Below are 23,842 nucleotides of genomic sequence, written 5' to 3' on the forward strand. Positions count from 1 at the left end.
TGAAGAACTGTTACAGATAAAAGCAAACTAGACAGATTGATGGTTGTAGAATGCATGCTGCTTTATTGGCTCCTGGACTGAACAAATAAAGGAGCTAGAAGGACATTACTGGAATAATAGGTGAAATTTGAATGTGGACCAAGGATTATAGTGTCTGATTCATGTTAAATTTCCTGATTTTTGTTTTGTTTTGTGAGACAGGGTCACCCAGGCTGGAGTGCAGAGGCACAATCATGGCTCACTGCAGCCTTGAACTCCTAGGCTTAAGTGATCCTTCTGCCTCAGCCTCCCAAGCAGCTAGGACTACTAGCTACATGGCACACACACCATGCCCGGCTAAATTTATTTTTAATGGAGACAGTCTCACCGTGCCCAGGCTGGTCTCAAACTCCTGGGCTCAAGTGATCCTCCCACCTCAGCCTCCCAAAATGCTGGGATTACAGGTGTGAGCCACCACACTTGGCCCAATTTCTTGAGTTTTATAACTGTGCTTATGTAAGAAAGTAGCCTTGTTTTGGGGAAGTATACACTGAAATTAAAATTTAAGAGTAAGAAGGCATTGTATCTCCAACTTTCTCTCAAATGGTTTGGAAAGAAAATATTAAAGCAAATGGAGGGAAAATATAAATGGTGACTGGGTGAAGGAAATTTCTGTAAGTTTACAATTATATAGAAAGGGAAGGAGAGAAGTATGACTCCTGAAAGTCACTGCAACATTTCCAAACCAACTGCCAGTGGCAGGCAGGGCCACCCCACACAGAGCATTGCACAGGCCACCATGAGCCTGCTAGCATGTGTGGTCAGTCAGTGCTTGGTCAAATGTGGATAACTTGAGCTATCAAATGCCAGTTCATGAAAATGTTAGTTTTTTGCTGTTTTTCTTTTCCCAGCTGAAAATGTAGCCAAAAAATGGCAAGTGAGTAGAGAAGATCAGGACAAGGTTGCAGTTCTGTCCCAGAACAGGACAGAGAATGCACAGAAAGCTGGCCATTTTGACAAAGAGATTGTACCAGTTTTGGTGTCAACTAGAAAGGGTGAGTATATCATAATGGTTTAATTAAACATCAACCTATTTATAGGTAAGAGTAACATCTAAAAGAGTAATACATAGGAATCTTTAGAAATTGTATCTTAGTTATGTTTTTCAGGTTGCAAATATATGCCCTGGATACATGAATGTGGGGAGGGGGTATGCTGGGTTTACAGGACACGGTAACATGGGACCTATGTCAGCACTCAGGCACTCTTTGTTCCAGAGTGTCCATGACCACTGTGCACACACAGCAGATTTCATGAGAAGCTGGAGCACTGGCTCATGGTTGTTAGAAGGCACCAGCTGACCTGTTTCCTGTATAGGCTCAACCTCCTCAGAAGTGGACACCCATTACTTCTTGCTGCTTCTGTGTGATCTCTGTTTCACATTCAAAGGGTGGATCTTTTGGGGTCACTCGCTATTTTCTAATACAGAATGCTCCCTGTCAAGCTCCCTTATTGATAACTGACATCTCTTATGTCCTGCTAGCAGTGCACGATTGGCTTTGAGACTCCCTGATCCACTCACTCGTAACCAGCCAAGTACTATGACCCAAACTATAGCAGAATTTGGCACAAACAGGCCCCTGGTAGCTACTTTCCTCAGGAAGCCCTATGGATTTGGAAAACACAGGTGTCTCATAAGGACATACTCATAAATTGTTTTCATGTACAATAATTCTTGTGTGTACTTTCCTCCTGTTGTAATCAAAGTGGTCACATATTAAAACTTTTCTGCTGAATATGAATCCTCATGTTTAATGTCAGAGAACCCACCATTCCTAGCACACTTACTTCTGTCTCTGGACTAATCTTGAGTAATTGGGTTTCCTTCGTTTAGGTCTTATTGAAGTTAAAACAGATGAGTTTCCTCGCCATGGGAGCAACATAGAAACCATATCCAAGCTAAAGCCTTGCTTTCTTACCGATGGAACGGGAACAGTCACCCCAGCCAATGCTTCAGGTTAGATTTTCTGAAGGACATCTGGGGGAATACTATGTTCTATAAGGTCTACCAAGTGAATATTTTTCTCTTTATTTATATACAAAAGTACTATTTTTTGAGACAGGGACTCACTCTGCCAGCCAGGTTGGAGTGCAGCGATATGATCATTGCTCACTCGCAGCCTCAAACTCCTGGGATCAAGTGAGCCCCCTGCCTTAACCTCCCAAGTAGCTGGGGGACTACAGGCATGAGCCACCACACCCAACTCATTTATATACAAAATTATTCTTAAAACAGTTTAAGGAAACATGTCATTTCTCTGTATTTGATCATTGACTTAACCTATACTGAAAGAATTAATTTGGTTTCTTGACATCCCAACTAGACATACAAATGAAGAAGTAAATTAGGGAACTTCAGTTTATCTACCTTTGTATTTTTCCAGTACCAGAAACTCCCAATACCTCTTTGTGAGGCCCAGGCTTATTCTTCCATTTCCTGTCAGAGATCTCCCCTCCCCAACTGCTGTAATCTTTTTTTTTCTTTTTTGAGACGGAACCTTACTCTGTCGCCCAGGCTGGAGTACAGTGGTGCAATCTTGGCTCACTGCAACGTCCGCCTCCCAGGTTCAAGCAATTCTCCTGTCTCAGCCTCCTGAGTGGCTGGGACTACAGGCACACGCCACCACACCAGCTAATTTTTCTGTTTTAAGTAGAGATGAGTTTCACCCTATTGGTCAGGCTGGTCTCAAACTCCAGACCTCAGGTGATCCACCCTCCTCCACCTCCCAAAGTGCTGGGATTACAGGCGTGAGCCACCATGCCCAGCCCTGACTACTGTAATCCTACCACTTTCTCTAGTTGGAAAGTTTTGTGGTCAATATATTGCCAAACATAATTTCCATGTATACTGTAAAGTCTGTTGAATTGTAGTAAATGCCTTAGCCAACAGGTTAAAATCAAATTTAACTCATGTCTTCAGGTGGCAAAGAAGCCACAGATATGTAACTGAGGTTAATAAGCACTATAGAAATTAAGTCACTCATATTTTACAGGAATGAATGATGGTGCTGCAGCTGTGGTTCTTATGAAAAAGTCAGAAGCTGATAAACGTGGGCTTACACCTTTAGCACGGATAGTTTCCTGGTCCCAAGTGGGTGTGGAGCCTTCCATTATGGGAATAGGACCAATTCCAGCCATAAAGCAAGCTGTGAGTATAACCTTATGACCTTTTATGAAATTTGTCTTCCTGTTAGCCTTAAATGAGCTTATTCATGTAGTTATCTCTAGTCTTTCACTACCAGAAGAGTAACCAAGAGCATTTATTTCTGTTTTTGAGACAAGGTCTTGCTCTGTTGTCCAGGCTGGAGTTTAGTGGCACCATCATAGCTCACTGCAGCATCAAAACTCCTAGGCTCAAATATTCCTCCTGCCTCAGCCTCCCAAGTTACCTCGGAACTACAGGTGCACTGCCATGCCTTCTTCATTTTGTAGAGACAAGGTCTGTGTTGCCCAGGCTGGTTTTGAACTCCTGAGTTCAATTGATCCTCTTGCCTTAGGCTCCCCAAGTGTTGACATTTCAGGTGTGAGCCACTACCCCCAGCCAGTGAGAGCATTTAGATCACATGCTTTTTAGGGGAACTGATTGTTACATTCCCCTTAGGAACACATAACAGATGCTACTGGTTCAAAATTTAAGACAATTTAGAATTTCTAAGGGATCTTTTAGATCACATCCTTAACCTTTTGGATGGAATGGATGTTACTAAGGCAAAAATGTGTGAGAGTGTCACTGTATTAACCTAAGAACAAACCAAAGTAGCAGTTATCAGTATCATGCAGCATATTTCATATTTATGTTAACAAAGAATGGTTTAACTTTAGCCTTTCCACCCAAGTTTAACCTCTTTTCTATGTATCTTTCCTCTAGGTTACAAAAGCAGGTTGGTCACTGGAGGATGTTGACATATTTGAAATCAATGAAGCCTTTGCAGCCCTCTCTGTTGCAATAGTTAAAGAACTTGGATTAAACCCAGAGAAGGTAAAGATGCACAAGTAACCCTGAGAGCTTACCAGTGAATTTCACAATCCAATTTTAAGATAGTATCTTCCAGGTGTTGGCCATGTGGGTAATAAAGAAATACTAGTTACTAGGACTGAGTTCATTACTTCCCATGGTATTAAAAAAAAAAAAAAAGACATTAGCTTACTTGGCATAAAAGGAACGAGGTAAGATAGGCAGGGATGAATTTTCACAAAGGTGTAAATTTATTCCTAAGCAGTTAAAATGAAAATTTGAGTTTGAAAGGGTAGCATGCTGATACATTAAGAGGAAAAAGAGAAGATTTTAAACTGTGTCCACAGAAGAATAAACAATCTAAATCTTTTCTCCCCCTTAGGTCAACATTGAAGGAGGGGCTATAGCCTTGGGCCACCCTCTTGGAGCATCTGGCTGTCGAATTCTTGTGACCCTGTTACACGCACTGGAGAGAACGGGCGGAAGTCGTGGTGTTGCAGCCCTGTGCATTGGGGGTGGGATGGGAATAGCAATGTGTGTTCAGAGAGGATGAATTGCTTAAACTTTGAACAACTTCAATTTCTTTTTAAACTAATAAAGTACTAGGTTGTAATATGTGAAATCAGAGGACCAAAGTACAGATGGGAGCCATTTCCTACATCACAAAAACCCAAGTTTACAGCTTGTACTTTAATGCATAATACTCAACTCAAGGTACAAGACAATTGCATTTAACATTGTTATAAATAAAAGAGACATCAGATCAATCATTAAGGGCTCCAGAGTGAACAGCATCTTCATAACTTCCATGTTTATCATCTTTACTTTCTGGATGTAATTTAATAAGATCATCAATTCGAAGAATGGTAATTGCAGCTTCTGTTGCAAATTTCAAACTCTTAACTTTAACTATGGTTGGTTCAAACACCCCTGCTTGTTTGTTGTCTCGAGGTTTACCATTGCTCAAATCAAGACCAATCCTGCAATTAAGAAAGAACTATTAAATGGCCGCTTACAACTTAATTAGGTGGCCTATTAACTCCAGCATTTCACTCAAATATTAAGCTTGATTTTTAAGTCAGACTAGAGATCTTGTAGGTAGTCTTTCTACCCAAAGAAGCAGGGAGAGATTAGCAATCAGAATTGTTAACTAAGGCACACCAGTGCTAATAATTAATCATTGTCTCTTGAATTACAGTGACTGAACAACAAATGCTTGCTGTGAAGTTTTTCATGTTAAGTATTTGACAAGTCTGTTACTTATGTTTGCTGACATGTAAACTGACTACTATCCTTTTTAATGCAACCTGTTTTGCAGAGGTTAACAAAAAGCGGGAAATTGTATGCTTACCATTTTAGATTTTTACGTTCTGGGTTAACCTGAGCCTCATTATGAAAAGCTCTTAATTTTGCAACCAGATCTGTGGAGTCCTGGGCAGCATTAACTGCTAGTGTATTGGGAATAACAAGAAGTGATCTTGCAAACTCTGCAATAGCAAGCTGTTCCCGAGACCCCTAGGAAAAGAAGACAATTAGGTGACTTCACAAAAGGGAAAAAAAATTAAGGTCCACAGCTACTGCTCTCAGGCCTCTAAGACAAGAAATAACTGTTCTTACCATGCTGGTTGCATAGTTTTCAAGGTATATGGAAAGGGCTGCTTCTACAGCACCCCCACCGGGAACCACAGATTTTGACTCCAAAACCCTCTTCACTACACAAAGTGCATCATGTAAAGAGCGCTCCATCTCATCACACATGAAATCATTTGCCCCACGTAAGATAATCGATGCAGATGTACGAGCCTTAGTACTGTTAAAAACAAAAGTGAAATTCTTGTAACAGCATTCTTTTTAAATTTTTGCCAAGACCATCAATTTCTCAAAAAAATGGCATTTTAATAAAATACGTCTACATAAAGTTCCCTTAAGTCCTGCTTACACAGGATATTTATACTATACAGAAACAATGTCTAGTCCATGCAGAAGAGATGAAAATGGTTACTTCATCTCAATTTACAGTGGCCCAATGTTATTTTATCCCATGCGTATAACTGCTCATATCACTGTGAGACTACAAGCAGCAAATAAATGGGAAGAAAACCTGCTTTTACTTAACAAAATCGGTATAACTTTACAATTTTAGAAAGTAGCTCTTACTTTTTGATTAAGATCAGCTCATCATCACAAATTCTCTCCTGTACCACTTCTTCTGCCTGTCCCAACATTGCAGCTTCAAAAGTTTCTTCACCTTCCAAATTGGCCAGGGTTGACAGAATAGTTGCTATTAAGAGAGTTACAAAGGATCTGTGAATATTGCTCTTTCATGATTTTAATATCCTTGGACTCAGTAGCATTTGTGATAAAAGTGCTATATTACAAGTTTAGAATTTAGTTAGGCAGCACACAGTAACTCCTTTTATCCTAAGATGGAACTGTCATTTTAGAAATGAACAAATTCAGTTCATGAATTTCCAACAAACTTAATCAATTTCTCCAGTTACATGAAAAATGGCTCTATAAATGTGTTGGTAGCACAAAGCATTAAGAGAATATGAATGTTTTCGAAGCTGTTTTCTGTCAATATTCCAATGTAAAAAGACCTTTGATGGGGTCAGGTATAATAAAAGTATTTTATGTGACAGCCAGCACAAGACATACCTCCAGAAGCTTTAGCAATGCGTTTAAGGTCCCTTTTTAAAACTCTTCTAACTGCCATAGCGCCAGCCTCCACAAAATACTTCAGACACATATCATCAATTCCACCAGTGGTTAGAATAACATTGGCACCTGTTGCCAGGATCTTCTGAATTCTCTCCTTGGTGATATCTGATTCTCTGCAAAGTATTTTTGTAACCTGAGTTACCTTCTGTGATTTTTAAAAACAATTTAGCTTTAACTTCCATTAAGTATTTATCACAAGATAATCATAGATCAAATTGTATTAACCTTTGTTATCTCTGACCAGAATTTAAATTAGTCCAATTCATGGAAAATTTGAAGGAATTAAAAATTACCACTTAGCTCTCCCCAACCCAAATTTGAATTACCAATTGAGAACTATGGTTAAACAGGGAACACAGGTCCTGCCTTCAAGGATCTAGTGGGGAGAGGGATTACTAATCACATTCCAGGGCAAGTGTCACTAAAGTGGTATGCAGAGATTACAGGCACATAAAAGACATAAATTTAGCCTAGGAGGTGAACAATAAAGAGAAGTCCAGGCCAAGCGCAGTGGCTCATGCCTGTAATCCCAGCACTGTGGGAGGCTGAGGCGGGCAGATCACCTGAGGTCAGGAGTTCGAGACCAGCCTGGCCAACACGGTGAAACCGTCTCTACAAAAAATACAAAAAATTAGTCGGGCCTGATGATGGGCACCTGTAATCCCAGATACTCAGGAGACTGAGGCAGGAGAACCACTTAAACCCGGGAGACGGAGGTCGCAGTGAGCTGAGATCACGCCACTGCACTCCAGCCTGGGCAATAAGACCAAAACTCTGTCTCACAAACAAACAAAAAAAAACAGGAGTCCAGAGTTGAAAGCACAAAAGAAGGTAGAACCAGAAAAGTGAAAAACCTTGCAGGATACACCAAACAGTCTAGATACTAAAGAAGCTTAATATCTTTAAGCAAGACTAGTATATTATCTGTGTTTTCAAAAGGATTCCCTGATATCAATGTGGAAATTGCACTGAATAGCTGAAGACAAGATAGTAACATGAGATATAAGCTGAAAGACAACCTAAACAGAAAAGTCAAATTTTATGGCTTGGGTGAGTCCTGGAGTAAAATAAATAGCAACAGTTTTGGGGGCAGGATGGGAAATCAGAGTTCAGTTTAGGACAAGATTAAGTTTGAAGTCTCTGTTGTTACTCAGGTGAAGCTCCCAGGAGGTAGTCACTTACATCATGGAAACCACAAACTATGGGAGATACAGATTTGAAGAGTCAATATAAGTGAAGACATGTGAATAGATCATTCGAAGAATTTTTAAAGTAAAATGAATTACAGATCAACCTCAAAAGCAGCTTGTCTACTGAACAAGTACTGTGTGCTACACAGTTATATAAACTCATGGTAAAAACTGTAGTAAGCCGCAGGAAGACAAAATACAGGAAGTTACAACAGAATATAATTTAGATTGAAGAAGAAAGAAAAGCTTGTCTAAGAGACTACTAGCTTGGGTGTGTTTCTACAACAGTCTAGGCAAGAAAATGAAAAGTAGGTAAATTTAATTTGGAGGTAGAAATCAAGCGGTCTTGGCGACAGATTAGGAGAAAAGGTGTTGGTAAAAAGGAGTTAAGGACATTTCCTAGTTTTCTGCCTGTATGGAGGAGTCCCCATCACTAAAATGGTCAAAAGCAAATTTGCGGTATTATCACAAGTTCAGCTTTAGACATGTTCACTTTGAGATGCTTGAAAAGCATTCTATTAGATAGAGGTATGTGTGTTTGGAGCTCAGAGAAACAGCTGAAAGAGTCTCTGGCATGGAGAGATAATACATGAAGTCATGGGAACAAATGGGCTATCCTGGAGAGTATTATGAGATGGTCCAGACAAAGCAGCATCACAAAGCCTTCCATGCCCGAAAGCATTTCAAGAAGGACATAATCAAAGGGTTGCTAAAGGTCAAGTAAGAGGAAGGCTGAAAATGTCTTCCGAATTTCACACTAGAGACCTTAACATGCAGTCCCTCAAATGGAGAACAGGGCTGAAAAAGGATGAGAAGAAAAGCACCAGAAAAGTTTTGTGTAGTAAATCACTCATGACATCTGCCTGTAAAGATGTAGGATAGGGAGTACCTACAGCACAAGGATGTATGAAGAAGCTTGAAGGACAAAAGAGCCACACGAAGAATCCAGGAAAGAGCATAATTAGTTGAAGATGCAGGTATGAAAGAAGAATCAAAGACAAGGCTCTAGAGCAGAAGGAAACAGACTCTAGAACGCTTACTGTAGAGGGACTGGCTTTGATGGAAGAAAGGAAAAAAGAATACCCGTGCAGATTGACTTAAAAGATGACAGCACATTTCTTACTCTTGGCAAAGCTTTCTTGTAGGTCTGGTTTAACTACTGTTTAAACTATTCATTGTTTTTTTTTTTTGAGACAGGGTCTCACTGTCACCCAGGTTGGAGTGCAGTGGTACAATCACAGCTCACTGCAGCCTTGACCTCCTGGACTTCAGATTCTTGCCACCTCAGCCTCTCAAAGTGTTGCGATTAGAGGCATGAGCCACTGTGCCCAGCCTAAACAATTGTTTTAAGTGACTGTCAGGCAGTCAAATCTATAGCAGTGGTCACACTACCTCCACCATTAGCTCTTCTGGCATGCCAACCACTAATATCACCTGTACCTCCAGTATCTAGCAAACCGTAGGCTACAGTCAATACCGTACTGCTGAGTTCTGTACTGCTTTGAGGAAATTAGATTCCTGTCTTTTATATCTTTAATATTAATAGACTCATACAATCAAAATTCCACAAAAAGGCCAATTTTCATATAGGTTGTATAACCCCAAATCCCTCTAAAAACACCACCAGGCTAATTTTTCTGGAAGTAAAATAGTTTGACTTGGCTAAAAATGTTAAAGTCCTCCAAGACACTCACACTCAAAAGGCCAAAAATAATCTCTCAACATACCTCTGTCTAATTTGGTCCAGTTTTTCAGGGTCTGTAATGACCACCTGTACACCAAGCTTCATTTTTGTTTTTTGCAGGCTAAAGTCAAGGCAAGCAATTTTTGCATTTACGATTCTCTTGGGCATGCCTACAATTGAACATAAGACTAAGTTAATACATCTATCCTTAAAAGCATAATAAAGAGTACCTATAATCGATTGTATGTAAACACACAAATTTAGACTATAATTCATTATTTTATCTTAGAAAAATTTTATGGCATTAAATGCATGTAATTTCTTTTAATTCACATTCCTTCTAACATATTGTATGTGCTTTAAATTACAAAAAGATGTATTGCATATAATCCACAAAAAAAGTTTACACCAAGCTTCATTTTTGTTTTTTTGCAGGCTAGAGTCAAGGCAATTTTTGCATTTACAATTCTCTTGGGCATGTCTACAACTGAACATAAGACTAAGTTAATACATTTATCCTTAAAAGCATAATAAAGAATACCTGTAATCGATTGTATGTAAACACACAAATTTAGACTGTAATTCATTACATTTTATCTTAGAAAAATTTTATGGCATTAAATGCACGTAATTTCTTTTAATTCACATTCCTTCTAACATGTTGTATGTGCTTTAAATTACAAAAAGATGTACTGCACATAAGCCACAAAAAGTTTTTTTTTTGAGACAGAGTCTCACTCTGTGGCCCAGGCTGGAGTGCAGTGGTGTGATCTTGGCTCACTGCAATCTCCGCCTCCCAGGTTCAAGTGATTCTCCTGCCTCAGCCTCCCGAGTAGCTGGGACTATAGGCGGGTGCCACCATTCCCAGCTAATTTTTGTATTTTTTAGTAGAGATGGGGTTTCACCATATTGGACAGGCTGCTCTCAAACTCCTGACCTCATGATCCACCTGCCTCGGCCTCCCAAAGTGCTGGGATTACAGGCACAAGCCACCGCGCCCAGCCAAAAAAAAAGCTAGTTTTAATCCATAGCAATCTCATTCTATAAACCAAATCCCAAACCTTACCCTGGGATCCCACCACACAGTTGAGTGCATAGCCACTGATGAGCATACTCTCCATTTGACTTCTCCCATGAGCTTTCAAAAGATTAACAGAATTGACTGGATAGCGTGGCTGGCCTCTTATGTCTGTGTATTTAATAGCAAGTACAGCATCTACTACCATGTTAGCAAAGAAATCACCATTTCTAAGCCAAAAGTTAAGGACAGTAACAGGTTTGGAATGGACAAAGGGTACACACGTGAAAAATCAAGGGTAATTTGAAGGGACTTCCTTTTAGTAATCTATTAAAGAAGCAAGCATTACTTATGTCACCAAAATGTTACATTATCACTATCTGCAATTCATATCACTTTTAGACATGCTTTTTATTACCTTTTCACCCTAAAAAAGCAGGGAGGGCAACAGTTAATTTCAATACAGCATTACTCCTCTCTATTGATATCAATTTGCATAAAATTGGTTATTCAAAATTTTATTGCACAAAATTGATATTGCTGCTACTACACGCGCGCGCACGCGCACACATACACACACCCCCTCCCGAGACAGGGTCTTGCTATGTTGCCCATATTGGACTGGAACTCCTGGGTTCAATTAATCCTCCTGCCTCAGCCTCCTTCGTAGCTGGGACTACAGGCACACACCACCATGCCCATCTCAAAGTCTTATGCTTTAAAAAGCCCAAATTTTATCTGACAACCACAAGGATACATTCCAATGATTTTGGAAGACATGGATGTCTTAGCAGCATTAATCAGGCAATCTCTTCCCAGTTCATCTGTGTTAACAATTAGGTTTTCATTGATATAACGCACTGCTTCCCTGTTTAAAAGTGTGGGGGAGAAAAACGCTTATAAAGTCACTACTCAAACTCTGCATTCATCATGCTTAACACAAAGCCAAAATGTCAGAAGTAATAATATCTGTTCAGCCATTTCATATAGGAGGAGGATATGAAAAAACCCTCCCTCTTCAGATCATGGCAAGTTTAATCTATCCCATAAGCATAGCCACTAAAATCTATTATTAGGAGAAAATGTGGTAGTCAAATGGGAAAAAAGATACTGGTCCAAGTTTTTAACTTCAAATATTACTACTTAAACGCTAAAACATTTAAATTGAAGGTTTTCAAATTAAAATTTAGTTGTTAATCAAAACGTTAAGACAACACAGTTTACAACTATTACATCAAAAAAAATTTCTCTGAATGCAAACAATCTTACTTGCAAGCAAGTCGATAGCCACTAATAACTGATGTGGGATGAATTTTCTGTTTGACTAATTCATCTGCATTTTTTAGGAGTTCTGCTGCAATAATAACCTGTTAAGAAAACATTCACTGAACTGAGTATGCCGGATATTCAACATGTGCAATACATATGAAATGACACTAAAATGGCCATATATTATTAACCAAAATGGTAGTGGTGAAATGAATTAACTGGTTATTAGAAACCTGGGGGGTGAAGGGAGAAGAACGCTACAAAACACTCTAAGTCCTCAATGTTACTCATAAATTCTTGGAAACTGCCACTTTAAGCAAAACAATGAACAGCAATTTCTCAAATATAGTTGTTTATTGTAACGCTGATGGGGGAAGGAACACTTGTTTTTTTATACATCATCTTTCCTCTTAAAGTCAGTTTCCATGAATCCATTGTGGATGTTCAGTGAGGTCTTATTGTATTATAAATGCAAATGGCCAAAACTGGGTAGGAGCCAGAAAAATGTTCTAAGAAACTAGTTCAGCAATACAACCGTAAAAGACAACACATCTATTACCTTTAGAGACAGTGCTCAACAGAAGCTAAACCAAGTGTGACTATTCATATGACATATATTAGGCTATTATTTTATTTAAAAAAGTTTTTTTAAGTTGATAAAACACTAAGAAGCATTTTTAAAGTAAAAAGACTTAAAGTCTTGTCAGCTTCTTATGGGAGGAAAACTACATTTGTTAAACCACATTATCGTTAAGTTAGACAAAGATGATATTCATATTTTAGGAGTAGGTTCCATTCTTTCATGGCTGAAGTTTATTTTTTTATTTTTTTATTTTTTTTTTATTTTTTTGCAGATAGGGTCTTGCTTTGACGCCCAGGCAGTGTTGCGATCTCAGCTCACTGCAACCTCCACCTCTGAGGTTCAAGCGATTCTCCTGCCTCAGCCTCCGGAGTAGCTGGGACTACAGGCGCGCACCACCACATCTCGCTAATTTTTGTATTTTCAGTAGAGGCGGGGTTTCACTGTGTTGACAGGCTGGTCTCGAACTCCTGACCTCAAGTGATCTGCCCGCCTCGGCCTCCCAAAGTGCTGGGATTACAGGCTGAGCCACCATGCCCGGCCGCATGGCTGAAGTTTAATCTAGAAATACATTTTCCCCACAAACTATCTCGTTTCTCCAGAATTAACATCTTTCTCACCAAACAATATTGTTTCTACTATACCAGCATGCTGGATGATCTATGAAGAGTTTATACTGTATATCACATTTACTGACTCGATAAGATCACACTGTCATATCATGATGTATTTATTAATTTCTCGCACTCCCATTTTGAATTCCTGAGATTACCTGTCAGGATTTAAAAAATAAAACAGGCTGAGTGCAGCTCATGCTTGTAATCCCAGCACTACAGAGGCCAAGAAGGGAGGATCACTTGAGGCCAGGAGTTCAAGACCAGCCTGGGCAACATAGAGAGACCCTGTCTCTACAAAAAAAAAAAAAAAAGTTTTTAATTAGTTGGTTATAGTGGCATATGCCTGCAATCCCAAGCACTCTGGGAGGCTAAGGCGGGAGGATTGCTTGAGCCCAGGAGTTCCAGGCTGCAGTAAGATATGACAGCACTGCAGCACTGCAGCCTGTGCTACAGATGGTCTCTTAAAAAACTAATAATATAAAAACATTGTTTCTCCCCCAAATTGGTAACATTTTATCCTCCACATAATCAGAAAAGTTTAGAGCTTTCCAAGTCTCAAGGGGTGATGGGGGAGGAAACAAGACTTTTGAGAGACCATAAAAAAATCTGTGTGATGTCTGAATACTGCCATAAAGGGAAAAATACGCCCTCAAAACTTGTGAATACCAACATTTAAAACAATGAGGCTATGTTAAATGAACTCAAATTCTTTCCTACTTAAACTGTACAAACTAGCTGTAACTGTCAACTTATAAATTTTGTTTCTGAATCTGTACCTAAGAAGCTTATTTCCCCTCTTAAATGTGTAACTTCTTTTGTTTTTTCTTCTTGCTCAATCTTCTGCGCATTCAGAATATGTAATTTATTTCTGACACAGCACAAATGACCCACTTATGGCTTCAACTTTCTGAAAGTCGGTCGTTTTTAGAAAAATGATCATTCTTTACTCAGTCTACCTACCACTGATGTAGTTCCATCTCCAACTTCTTTGTCTTGCAGATCAGCCAGCTCACAAAGAACTTTAGCTGCAGGATGTTCTACCTCCAGCAACTTCAGGATGGTTGCACCATCGTTAGTAATGGTTACATCCTAAGAAATTCGCAGGAAAAAATATGAACCACTTACAGAAATCAACACAGCCCCATTATAATACACGTTCACCTTTAGTATCACCTTCCAGTACATGGATTCTGATAAAGTCAAAGAACGAACATAGCAAAACACTGAAGATAGTTTTACTTTAAGGCAACTAACACAAGTTATGTGTACTTACACCAATATCATCCACCAACATTTTATCCAAGCCAACTGGACCAAGAGAACTTTTTACAATATTGGCAATCGAAGCTGCAGCCATAACTGTAGACAATCAATTAAAAACAAAAATAAAAAAGAAATGAGGATAAGCCACAACTCTGAAAGACAGTAATTTCAGCCTAAAGGTAAATGACATCCAACAGCCCCTATATTTCCCAAATCTACAAATCTGTGTTAATTATTTAAAAACCACCTACTAAGAGTCTAAATGGGGCCGGACACTGTGGCTCACATCTGTAATTCCAACACCGGGAGGCCGAGGCAGGAGGATCGCTTGATGCCAAGAGTTTGAGACCCCTTTGCCCAACATAGGGAAACCCATTTCTACAAAAAATAAAAAAGCCGGGAAGTGGCGGCGCGGGCCTGTGCTTGGAGACTGCAGTGAGCTATGATGGCACTCAGACTCGTCTGGGCGACAGGTGGGACCCTGTCCCTAAACAAAGCGAGCCTGTTTGGCACAGCTTTGATGGGGGGTGGAATCTGATGGCGGGAGAAAAAAAAAGTAATAACCACAATTTCATGCTCTGCCACTTCGTACAGCTATACCAGCCTTTTCCTTCACATCCTGCAAGTTTTTTGCTCATTAAAACTCTGTGAGGAGAGAAATCGGTAGTCAACGGGGAAGGCGGTGACTTTCAGATTTGTTTACGAAAAAAATTAGGAATCTATCAAGAAACAGTAAGCTCTGTAAGTATCCAAAGGCCCGACAGCAAACGCTCTGCCAAGTTGGCGCTGCCGTCTCCTGGGGTTAACGCACTCGAGTGCCTTTTCCTGGGCTAATTCTACTGTAAGAAGCTGTCAACCCGGATAGAGCTGGTGCCGGGGGCCCGACCTCGACTGCAGCTGCAGGCGGACAGGGCACCGGGCTCATCCGAGGGCGCGCGGAGGAACCTACTCTTTTTCTGGTAAATGGTCCTAAAATGAAACCTGGCGTTTAACATGGACGCTCAGGGGGTCGCCCTGAAACAAAAGGGGGTGCGAAGCGTGGCCCGCACGTGCGAGCCCGGGAAGCCCGCTTTCCCGCGGAGGGCGCGTTTCCAACGCCGCCGCGGACAGCACATCCACACGCTGCCGGTCTCAAAACCCTACCGCGCGCTCCGGGGCTCCTCCCCGCTGTGGGAAGAGGGGGCCACAGCGCCCTGCCCCAGAGAACGGCGGGTGGGCTGGGTCCGGCTGCGGGGCCCCGAGGCTCTTTCTGCGGAGGTAAAGGAGGAGAGGCACGAGGAGGGCAGCCGGGATCCGGTCGCGGTAGGACTCGGCCCTCCCCGCCCGCAAGCCCGACCCAGGCCCGGCCCGCCCTTACCGTTCTGGGAGCGGATCGCTTCCCCAGTGCTGCGGTCACCGAACACGGACAAAGGCCCCTCCATCTTCACGGCAGCGATACACGTCGAATTCTGCTCACACCGCGGGCAACCAGTGTCGCGGCCCCTCGGCCGACCAGCGACCACAGCAGTGGCTGCGACGGCGTGGAGCGTACCCGAGCGATGCCCCAGGAGCTACTGGGTAACACACCGCCCCACCCGCTTCCCGGCTGCCCTGGCCCGACCACGGGGCACGGCGGGAAGGAAAAAGAGGCGGGGACAACAGGGAGAGAAACTGGACTGTGCCGGAAGTGAGGCTCTCGGGAAGGGGCGGGCTCGGCATTTTTGTCCAATTAGATAGCCGATGGGAAGGGCGCGAAAGCGGAGAACGGAAGTCGGATCTTGGACCGCTGGGAAGAGGCTGAACCTTCGCCTCAAACGGCGTTGCGCAGACGCAGTGGGCCATTCTAGTGCCTTCTAGAAAAAGTAGGAAGGGTGGAGCTTGGAGCTGGGGTGTAACTGGAGGGGCGGGCCCGTCTCCAAGGTAGAGTTGGGGTTCTGAGCGAGTCTTGCGTTTTAGCTTTAGTGTCCTTTCCTTGTCCCTGCTCGGGGAGCGTGAGGCAGATCGGCCGGCTTTGCTCCAGGCCTCAGAAGTATAAGTTTAGGGGCGCAAACCTGGGTGGGACGGGGCAGTTTTTCCAGCGGGCCATACGGGAAAATTTTTGGTTCGAGGAAGACAACCACCCTTTTTAAAGAGAAAACTGCACCTCATTCCTACGCGGTGCCCAGTTGGGGTGTGTGTGCACCAGTCAATGACCGCCCAAGCTTTCCGAGTAGAGAACCCAAATAGGGTTAGGTGAAGTTGTTGGGTGGATGCCTTTGACCCTGGACTTAAGCAAAAAGCGTGGTCGTGGGCGTGGTTTACGAGGTGGTTGGTGGGCTCCAGGGCCTGCGTGCCCCTCGACGTGAGCGATGATTGGCGGTGCAGGATAACAGATCGCCCTCTTGGCCACTCAGTGGCAGGGAACTTGCTACTTCCGGGTCGGGGGCGTCTGGCGTGGAGAGTTTGGGCATCTACAGCAGCCAAAGGCTTTTCCTTGACTTTATGTGGCTGCGGCTGGCGGGCGACTGAGTCGTCCGTGAGGAAAAAGAGGCGCGGCTATTCCGAGATCGTCTCAGCGATGGCGCTTCGGTCGCGGTTTTGGGGGTTCTCGGTTAGCAGGAACCCTGGTAATTAGTCTTGCACCCCTTCTCCCAGTTCACTTGCCAGGGCTTGCACAGTACATTGGAACGTGCGGGTTCTATTGTGTTTTCGACGTGCCGGATCGAATTAGAGCTCGCGGCACTGCAAAGACCACAGTTGGAAGTTAAGGACGGGGTCAGTGCTGACTCCACCCTGTGGGCATACGTATTTTTCGTCCCCTCGGGCCTGAAGATTGGGGGTGTAAAAGCGGATAGACGTTAGAGCGGGTTCGTGCGCTGTCCGTATCCGTCATTTTTAAGCCCCGTGCGGTTGTTTCCGTTGCCCAGGGTGCAGGTTCGCAGCCCTGTCAACCAGCTCCGAGCCGGTAGCGAAACCTGAAGTGGACCCTGTGGAAAATGAAGCTGTCGCCCCAGAGTTCACCAACCGGAACCCCCGGAACCTGGAGCTTTTATCTGTAGCCAGGAAAGAGCGGGGCTGGCGGACGGTGTGGCCCTCCCGTGAGTTCTGGCACAGGTAATTAAATCTGCTTGTGGTTGACAGAGAAGGGCAGTGCACCCTACAGACTATTTTCATTCATTCAACTCCAGGCACTCTCCCAGGTAGCTGCCATGCGGCGGGTAGAGGCAGGGTTCGCGGAGGGGCTGGAACAAACAACAAATAGGTGTGATGGGGGATATTTAAAGAGGATGTTAGAGTAGCGGACAGGATACCTACTAAGGCCTGTCTGAGGAGGTGATATTTAAGAAGCTGAGATCTGAAAGAGGAAGAAGCCTAGTCATCTGCCAGAAAGAGCATTCCTAGCAGAGGAAACTGCTGGGGTGAGGAACCGAAGAGCTTGTGGATCTGAAGCTCAATTGGCAGAGGGTGAATGGCCTAAGATGAACATGGAGGGGTAAGGAGGCGACAGATCATTAGCTTTGTAAGTCAAGATGAGCACTTAAGACTTTATTTTCATTATAGTGGGAAACTACGAGAGGATTTAAAGCTTGAGCCCGAACTGGTTTTTCAAGATCATTCTGGCTGGGCGCGGTGTCTCTCGCCTGTAATCCCAGCACTTTAGGAAGGCAGCCGAGGAAGGCGGATCATCTGAGGTCAGGAGTTTGAGACCAACCTGGCCAACATGGTGAAACCCCATCTCTACTAAAAATACAGAAATTAGACGGGCGTGGTGGTGCACGCCTGTAATCCCAGCTACTCCAGTGGCTGAGGCACGAGAATCACTTGAACCCAGGAGGCGGAGGTTGCAGTGAGCTGAGCGCCTGGGCGACAGAGCAAAATTCTGTCTCAAAAAAAAAAAAAAAAGTCATTCTAGCTGCTTTTTGGAAGACTAAATTTTTAAGGGAGCAGGAGTCGAAGAAAGACCAGTTAGGAGTCTAGTATGACTTGAGATACTTTGTTATAAAGGTGGTTGTTTAATGAACACTTAGATTTGCCAGGAATTATGCTACTTGCTTTATATATTTTTTCTCATTTAATCCTTAAAATTACATCATGAAGTAGTTATAATTTCCCCTATTTTACAGGAGCGAAGAAATTGAGGTTTAGGGAGACATGATTAGTAAGTGTCAGAGCTAAGATTTACATATGTTCTAACTGACCTCAGAGCCAGGACCCTAAGTTATTACCACTATACTACAGCATGTAGGTGTTTATCAGGTTTATCTGCTGCTTATCTGCTTGGTGAGGATTTTTTAGAATTTCTTAAGGACTATATAAAGTTGTAAGAGTAAATTGGAAATCATAACTGTGTGATGTGTTATTTATTTATTGAACAAACATTGTACCTGTACCTGTATCACTTACTAGGCATTGTGTTAGAGGCAGGAGTTACAAAGATAAAGTAGATGTTATCCCTGTCATCAAAAGTCTTAAGTTTCATAGTGGAAAGTGAAATGGGGATAATGATGTGTTACAGTTGTTGTGATACATTTTTACTCATAGAGGAGGGAGTCCAAGAAAGGGAGTAGGCAGTTCACTTTTTAAATAATCTGGATCTTAAGGCTAAAAATCTTTCGAAACACCCAACCTATTACTTTCTTTTTTCTTTGTTTTTGAGACAGGGTCTGGGTCTGTTGCCCAGGCTAGAATGCAGTATGATATCTGCTTACTGCATCCTTGACTTCCCTGGGCTCAAGCAATCTTCCCACCTCAGCCTCCTGAGTGGCTGGGACTAGAGGCGCATGCCACTACTCCCAGCTAATTTGTTTTGTTTTGTTTGAGACAAGCTCTGGCTCTGTCACCCAGGCTGGAGTGCAGTGGTACAGTACCAGCTCACTGCGACCTCCGCCTCCCAGGCTCAAACGATTCTCCCATCTCAGCTTCCTGAGCATCTGGGACTGCAGGCACACACCACCATGCCCAGCTAATTTTTTTCTTTTTCTTTTCTGGTATTTTTTGTAGAGATGGGGTTTCACCACTGCCCAGGCTGGTCTCCAGCTCTTGAGCTCAAGAGATCTGCCTGACTCAGCCTCTGAAAGTGCTGGGATTACAGGCGTGAGCCACTGCACTCGGCCCCAGTTTATTACTTTGATTTAATATTTGGATCATTAAAAATAACTAAAGATGTATTTCCTCATTTTTTCTCTGTCTGCCTTACTCGCAATATTAAAAGTAGAGAATTTCAGAATATTATAGTAGGAAATGACCTTTGACGTAATGAATTGGGCCCTTCATTGAACAAATGGTTTAAGACAGGTCAGCAAACCGTGGGCCAAAGGTAGTTTGTGAGCTAAAAACTTGTTTTTACTTTTTTAAGTTAAAAAAAAATCAAAAGAATGTTTTGTGACTTGCGAAAATTAAATGAAAATCAAATTCCGTTGCCTGGGTTCTTAGAGCATAGCTGTACCTATTCTCATTTGTTTACGCATCACCTGGCTGTTCTAGCACTACAATGGCTGAGTCGAACAGTTTCAACAGAAGCTGTATGGCCTAGAAAGCCTAAAATATTTACTATCTGGCACTTTGTGGAAAAAGATTGTTGACTCCTGGTTTAAGAGATTGTGATTTTTGGCCGGGCGCAGTGGCTCACGCTTGTAATCCCAGCACTTTGGGAGGCCGAGGCGGGCGGATTGCGAGGTCAGGAGATCAAGACTATCCTGGCTAACACGGTGAAACCCTGTCTCTACTAAAAATACACAAAAAAATTAGCCAGGCATGGTGGCAGGCGCCTGTAGTCCCAGCTACTACGGAGGCTGAGGCAGGAGAGTGGCGTGAACCCGGGAGGCAGAGCTTGCAGTGAGCCGAAGCTTGCAGTGAGCCGAGATCGCGCCACTGCACTCCAGCCTGGGCAACAGAGCGAGACTCCGTCTCAAAAAAAACCAAAGAGATTGTGTTTTTTTACTAGAGCCACCAGGAAAACCAGGAGTAGACTCCGTATTTCCAAATCTAATGCCTCTTCTATTTCACATTGAGAATCCTAGTGAGACTCTTCTGATTTGGGTGTGTTTTCATTAACTTAAACTTAACTTTTTAAAGTATAATATATACATATGTTATAAAATCCAAAGGGAGTACAGTTTCTTGTGTGTCCTTCTAAAGATTGTCTATGCATATAAGCGAAAACTTAATAAATCTTAGCATACCATAAACACTTCCCCATCTTTCTTCACCACCACCCTCAACCACCCCAAGCACGCACTTAAAAATACATCTTGAAGATTCTTCATGGCAGTTAAGAGCATTGACTGGAGCCAGACACTGGGACTTAAACCATGGCTCCATTACTTACTAGTTTTAATCTTTTTCAAGTTACTTAACCTTCTGTGTTAGTTTCTGCAGCTTAGAAAAAAAAAACAGAAAAAATAATAGAATTGAGACATAAGCTTTATCTATAAACCGTTAAGACAGGCCTGGCATATACTAAGTGCTCAGTAAATGTTAACTATTATTTTCATCATTATAAAGCATTACTTCATTCATTTCGTTAACTATATGGAATACCATTGCATGGATTTTACTTAACTGGCTCCCAGAGGGTGATTCTCTTTTATGATTACAATGTTGCCTCGAATTGTCTTGTCCATGCATTTTGTTAGTGAGATTGAGCATATTTTTGTGAATTTGAGTCATTAATATTTTTCTTTTCTGTGAACAGTCTGTTCAGATAATGCTTTGCCTGTTATTGATCATTTTCTTGTTAATTATAGGAGGCTTTTAACATATTGTGTAAATTAGCTCTTTGAACAATATATGAGTTTAAAATATTTTTTCTTTTTATATTTTTGTGACAGGGTTTCACTCTGTCACCCAGGCTGGAGTGCAGGGCATTATCACGGCTCACTGCAGCCACAAGCACCCGGGCTCAAACAATCTTCCCACTTCAGCCTCCCAAATAGCTGGGACTACAGGTGCACACCATCACGCCTGGCTGATTTTTTTTCTATTTTTTGTAGAGACAGAGTGTCACTATTTTGCCTGGGCTGGTCTTGAACTCCTTGGCTCTAGCAGTCCTCCTGCCTCAGCCTCCCACAGTGCTGGGATTACAAGCATGAGTCACATGCCCAGCCTAAAATATTTTTTGTTTCATTGCTTTTCTTTTGACTTCATTTTACTTTTTTTTTTTTAACCATGCAGCAAATTTTGTCCATCATTTCTTTTTTATGCCATGAGGGGCTGGGCATGGTGGCTCAGCCTGTAACCCCAGCACATTAGGAGGCTGAGGTGGGCAGACTGCTTGAGCTTAGGAGTTCGAGACCAGCCTGGGCAATATGGCAAACCCTGTCTCTACAAAAAAATACAAAAATTAGCTGGCTGCAGTGGCATGTGCCTGTAGTCCCAGCTACTTGGGAGGTTGAGGTGGAAGGATGACTTGAACCCAGGAGGCAGAGGCTGCTGTGAGCCAAGTTCGTGCCTCTGTACTCTAGCCTGAGGGACAGAGGCAGACCCTGTCTCAAAAAAAAAAAAAAAAAAAAATGGCCATATGAAGGTGGACACAGTGGCTCATGCCTGTAATCCCAGTGCTTTGGGAGGTTGAGAAGGGTGGGTCGCTTGAGGCCAGGAGTTTGATACCAGTCTGGGCAACATAGTGAGACCCTGTCTCTACAAAATAAAATAAAAATTATCTTGGTGCGGTGGCATGCACCTGTAATGCCAACTACTTGGGAGACTAAGGCAGGAGAGTTGCTTGAGCCCAGGGGTTTGAGGCTACAGTGAGCTGTGGTTGCACTACTGTACTCCGAGCTGGGTGAGAGTGAGACCCTGTTTCTGAAAAATAATAAAAGCCATATGACATGGTTTGATGTCATATTTAAATATGCATACCTTGAGATTATTAAAAAATTTCTCATGTTTTCTTCTAGTACTGTTATGATTTCAGTTTTTGCATTTAAATTTTTGCTCCGTCTTATATTTATTTTCGTGCTAGCTATAAATAAAAGCAAAGAGTAAGTATATCCACATCATGCATATGTTCAGTAACTTAGCTCTGCCTCTTCAAATCTCTTTTTGAAGTAGATCTGTAAATAAAACTCAGCTCTTCAGAAACAAATTTCTTCATGATACTTGAACTATTTAGTTTATTATTGAGGATATTCTCATAAAGGCAGAGGAAAAACACTTTTCCCAAGCAAAATCCAAGTTAAATATGTTGAAGTAAATTAACCAAACACTGGATTGTTGAAAAATATTTAGTCATTTATTCACCTCAATTAACGTAACTTTAGGATACAGATTCTTCTGTGATTTTATTATCTTCTCACCCCATTTAGGTTGCGAGTTATAAGGACTCAGCATCATGTAGAAGCACTTGTGGAGCATCAGAATGGCAAGGTTGTGGTTTCGGCCTCCACTCGTGAGTGGGCTATTAAAAAGCACCTTTATAGTACCAGAAATGTGGTGGCTTGTGAGAGTATAGGACGAGTGCTGGCACAGAGATGCTTAGAGGCGGGAATCAACTTCATGGTCTACCAACCAACCCCGTGGGAGGCAGCCTCAGACTCGGTATTTTTGTTTTCATGTACTTATTGAAAAGGTATTGTGTTAATTCTTGGCATTAGATAACTTACGTAATAATAACGGTTTTTACTTACCAAATACTTTCCATGTGTCAGACCCTTTGGTGAGTACTCAACAGTGTTACTTCATTTAATCCTCACGTCAGTCCATAGGGTAGGGACTAGTACTCTCATTCTATACAGAAATAAACTGAGGCTTACTTGCCCAGAGTCAGTGTATGGTGGATTTCAAACCCAGGGTGACTGATTCTGTAGTCCATGATGTCCGCCACTGTATTTCCTGTTCATATATTGACATCTTGTCCATATAATATTTTGAAATGCTGCTGAACCTTGACATCTCTGCATTTCCTTTTTACTTACATCATTATTAAGATCACTTTCTGAAAAACCATTGTAGGCTGGAAAGTTAGCAAGAACAAATCAATTTATTTCTGTCTTTTGGAAGGTGAAAGTATTTCCAGCCTACTCGTGCTGCTGACTTAATCTTTTCCTTTTTTTTCCTGATCTTCAAAACCAGATGAAACGACTACAAAGTGCCATGACAGAAGGTGGTGTGGTTCTACGGGAACCTCAGAGAATCTATGAATAAATGGAAGCATTAGTTGTTTTGAACATGTAAATATAAAACTGTCAGCCACTACAGCCGTCAAAAGAGAGCATCTGGAAGAACAGCCAGCTTGGAAGTTTTACAGCAATAATGTTGCAGCAGAATATTATTTGTAGTTAAGGTCATCCTCCCCCGTTTTCTGTTTTTTTAAATCAAGAACTACATTCTGCCCCTCTCTTGGGCTTCAGAAGCATCTAAGAAAAGCAGTCATCAATTATAATTAACTTTCAAAGGGCAAGTCAGAAGTTGTTTATAAATTACAAAATAAAGGCATATTATGAACTCTTATTTTCTGGTTATATGACATTTTCTGTCTGAGCTCACTGTGGCAGTGGAGCACATATGAGGTTGATGTAAAGCACTTATTACTGTGTCTAGTTCATGGC

At 42.0% G+C, this 23,842-nt stretch overlaps 3 protein-coding genes and 2 non-coding genes across 7 annotated transcripts in view; 2 read left to right on the top strand and 3 right to left on the bottom strand.

Moving 5' to 3' along the window:
- Positions 1-4,589, top strand: part of ACAT2 (acetyl-CoA acetyltransferase 2) — a 17,337-nt gene extending 12,748 nt beyond the window's left edge. For both annotated transcript variants that reach the window (XM_032161813.2, XM_032161822.3), the window contains exons 5-9: positions 891-1,034; positions 1,874-1,996; positions 3,033-3,187; positions 3,908-4,018; positions 4,377-4,589. In XM_032161813.2, the coding sequence (XP_032017704.1) occupies positions 891-1,034; positions 1,874-1,996; positions 3,033-3,187; positions 3,908-4,018; positions 4,377-4,547 (704 nt within the window). In that variant the 3' untranslated portion in view covers positions 4,548-4,589. The remainder of the gene's footprint in view (positions 1-890; positions 1,035-1,873; positions 1,997-3,032; positions 3,188-3,907; positions 4,019-4,376) is intronic.
- Positions 4,223-15,949, bottom strand: TCP1 (t-complex 1). Its single transcript, XM_032161800.2, has 12 exons — positions 15,694-15,949; positions 14,347-14,432; positions 14,034-14,162; positions 11,877-11,974; positions 11,365-11,475; positions 10,656-10,837; positions 9,633-9,759; positions 6,653-6,828; positions 6,152-6,275; positions 5,612-5,804; positions 5,346-5,509; positions 4,223-4,974 (listed from the first exon to the last, which is right to left on the bottom strand). Exons 1-12 carry the CDS (start codon positions 15,755-15,757, stop codon positions 4,758-4,760), a joined length of 1,671 nt encoding a protein of 556 aa, XP_032017691.1. The 5' UTR covers positions 15,758-15,949; the 3' UTR covers positions 4,223-4,757.
- Positions 5,959-6,090, bottom strand: LOC116477687 (small nucleolar RNA SNORA20). Its single transcript, XR_004250596.1, has one exon. It is a non-coding gene; the product is annotated as a small nucleolar RNA SNORA20 (small nucleolar RNA).
- On the bottom strand, positions 11,571-11,710 carry LOC116477697 (small nucleolar RNA SNORA29). The gene has a single exon (XR_004250602.1). It is a non-coding gene; the product is annotated as a small nucleolar RNA SNORA29 (small nucleolar RNA).
- Positions 15,950-16,272: 323 nt separating the features above from the next.
- Positions 16,273-23,744, top strand: MRPL18 (mitochondrial ribosomal protein L18). 2 transcript variants are annotated; one of them, XM_032161841.2, is made up of 4 exons: positions 16,273-16,921; positions 17,222-17,408; positions 22,601-22,683; positions 23,367-23,744. In XM_032161841.2, exons 1-4 carry the CDS (start codon positions 16,873-16,875, stop codon positions 23,432-23,434), a joined length of 387 nt encoding a protein of 128 aa, XP_032017732.1. In that variant the 5' UTR covers positions 16,273-16,872; the 3' UTR covers positions 23,435-23,744. The 2 variants fall into 2 exon arrangements, with proteins under 2 accessions (XP_032017732.1, XP_032017723.1); XM_032161832.2 differs by having other exon boundaries at positions 16,504-16,921; positions 22,601-22,832.
- The last annotated feature ends 98 nt before the right edge of the window (positions 23,745-23,842 follow it).

This window comes from Hylobates moloch, unplaced genomic scaffold, assembly GCF_009828535.3.
Source record: "Hylobates moloch isolate HMO894 unplaced genomic scaffold, HMol_V3 SCAFFOLD_2, whole genome shotgun sequence".
Lineage (NCBI taxonomy): Eukaryota > Metazoa > Chordata > Mammalia > Primates > Hylobatidae > Hylobates > Hylobates moloch.